Consider the following 1,402-nt stretch of genomic DNA (forward strand, 5'->3'; position numbering starts at 1 on the left):
GATATGGGAAAAATTTTATGCGATGTGTCGAAAGATACTAGAGCAAAAAAAATTAAAAATAAAAATAAAAAGGGGAAAAACAGATTTGATATTGCCGAAGCGCTTTTCAACCGACTCTCTTCAGGGGAATCGTCGCTAAATTGGTTAATTACTCAAAACCATGAATTGGTAAATAAAATATTGTAATTGTAAAGTGGTCGGAAAAAAGAAAAAAATTGTTCGCGGACGACCAAGAGTCATTAAATAACTGAATGTTTTAACTGTCTTTGTCTGCAGAGAGAGGGACGTCGAGAATTGATGACAATAGCATCTAGTACGTCGAGGTGGAAACGATGTCGTGCTCTATGTAAAATGGAAAAACTGTTATCAGAGTAGAGATCACAACACGTTCTCTTGTCCAACAAGTGGTCACCTATAGCAGATTCTTGCGTCTGTGAACTTCTAGAAGACGGGACCGGTTCGTGTCTACGGATACATCCTGGAACATGCTGAGCCAGTTTGACCGATAATCGCTGTATCGTCTTGCCAACATAGTCAGCGTCGCACTGACATTGGTAAAGGTAAATAACCGAACTTTGTTCATTGGAAGGCAAGGCGTCCTTAAGAAAGGAAGGGAAAGCAGGACGAGTGGAATAAATAATGCGCAAATTAGCAGCATTAAAACAGTGTGTTACTGAAGACGATATTTTGTCTGCTAAAGGTTGGATGGAAGAGCCTAACCACGGAAGCTTAAGATAAATGGGGCAACGAGGTGGACCATATACCTTAGCTCTATTAAAGTTGTCAACCTTACTTCGGATGGTATATGAGACTAGTTGTTCGGGGTATCCATTGGAGAGGAAAATTTCTTTAATTTTGTGAAGCTCGGACGTCAATCGAGAACTAGAACAGATCGTCAAATCTCGATGCGTGAGAGTTCTGATGAGGTCTTTCTTTCTGCGCTTGGGGGCAAAAGAATCCCAACTGAGATACAGTCCCGTAAATGTCGGTTTCCTAAATATACTGGTAAGAAAAACAGAAGGAGTGCACTCCACGAGTACGTCGAGGAATGGCAGCATATTGTCCCTTTCTTCCTCCATTGTGAATTGCAAAGATGGGTGGAGCTTATTTAAATGTTGGAAAAAAAACAAGCAGCCTCACGTGACCGAAAGGAAGCAAAAGTATCGTCAACGTAACGTACATAACACCAAGGTTTCGGCACGTTATTAAAAAGCAGACGTTCATAAAAACCAACGAAAATGTTTGCAATACTAGGACCTAAAGGACTGCCCATCGAGACGCCGTCGATCTGTCTGTACATCATATTATCAAAGCTAAAGGCTACCGACTTAGTAGTCATCTCCATTAGTTCGATAAAAACGTTTTCTGGAAATCTTGGGGTCTCTGTAGGACCATGATACAG

At 41.0% G+C, this 1,402-nt stretch overlaps 1 protein-coding gene across 1 annotated transcript; it reads right to left on the reverse strand.

Annotated features, from left to right (window-relative positions):
* Window positions 1-239: 239 nt before the first annotated feature.
* Window positions 240-1,079, reverse strand: LOC145281478 (uncharacterized). The gene has a single exon (XM_080132209.1). The coding sequence runs from the start codon at window positions 1,077-1,079 to the stop codon at window positions 240-242; it is 840 nt and encodes a 279-aa protein (XP_079988335.1).
* Window positions 1,080-1,402: the final 323 nt, after the last annotated feature.

The sequence above is a fragment of the Euprymna scolopes genome, chromosome 1 (genome assembly GCF_053919585.1).
Source record: "Euprymna scolopes isolate OS-2025 chromosome 1, ASM5391958v1, whole genome shotgun sequence".
Taxonomy (NCBI): domain Eukaryota; kingdom Metazoa; phylum Mollusca; class Cephalopoda; order Sepiida; family Sepiolidae; genus Euprymna; species Euprymna scolopes.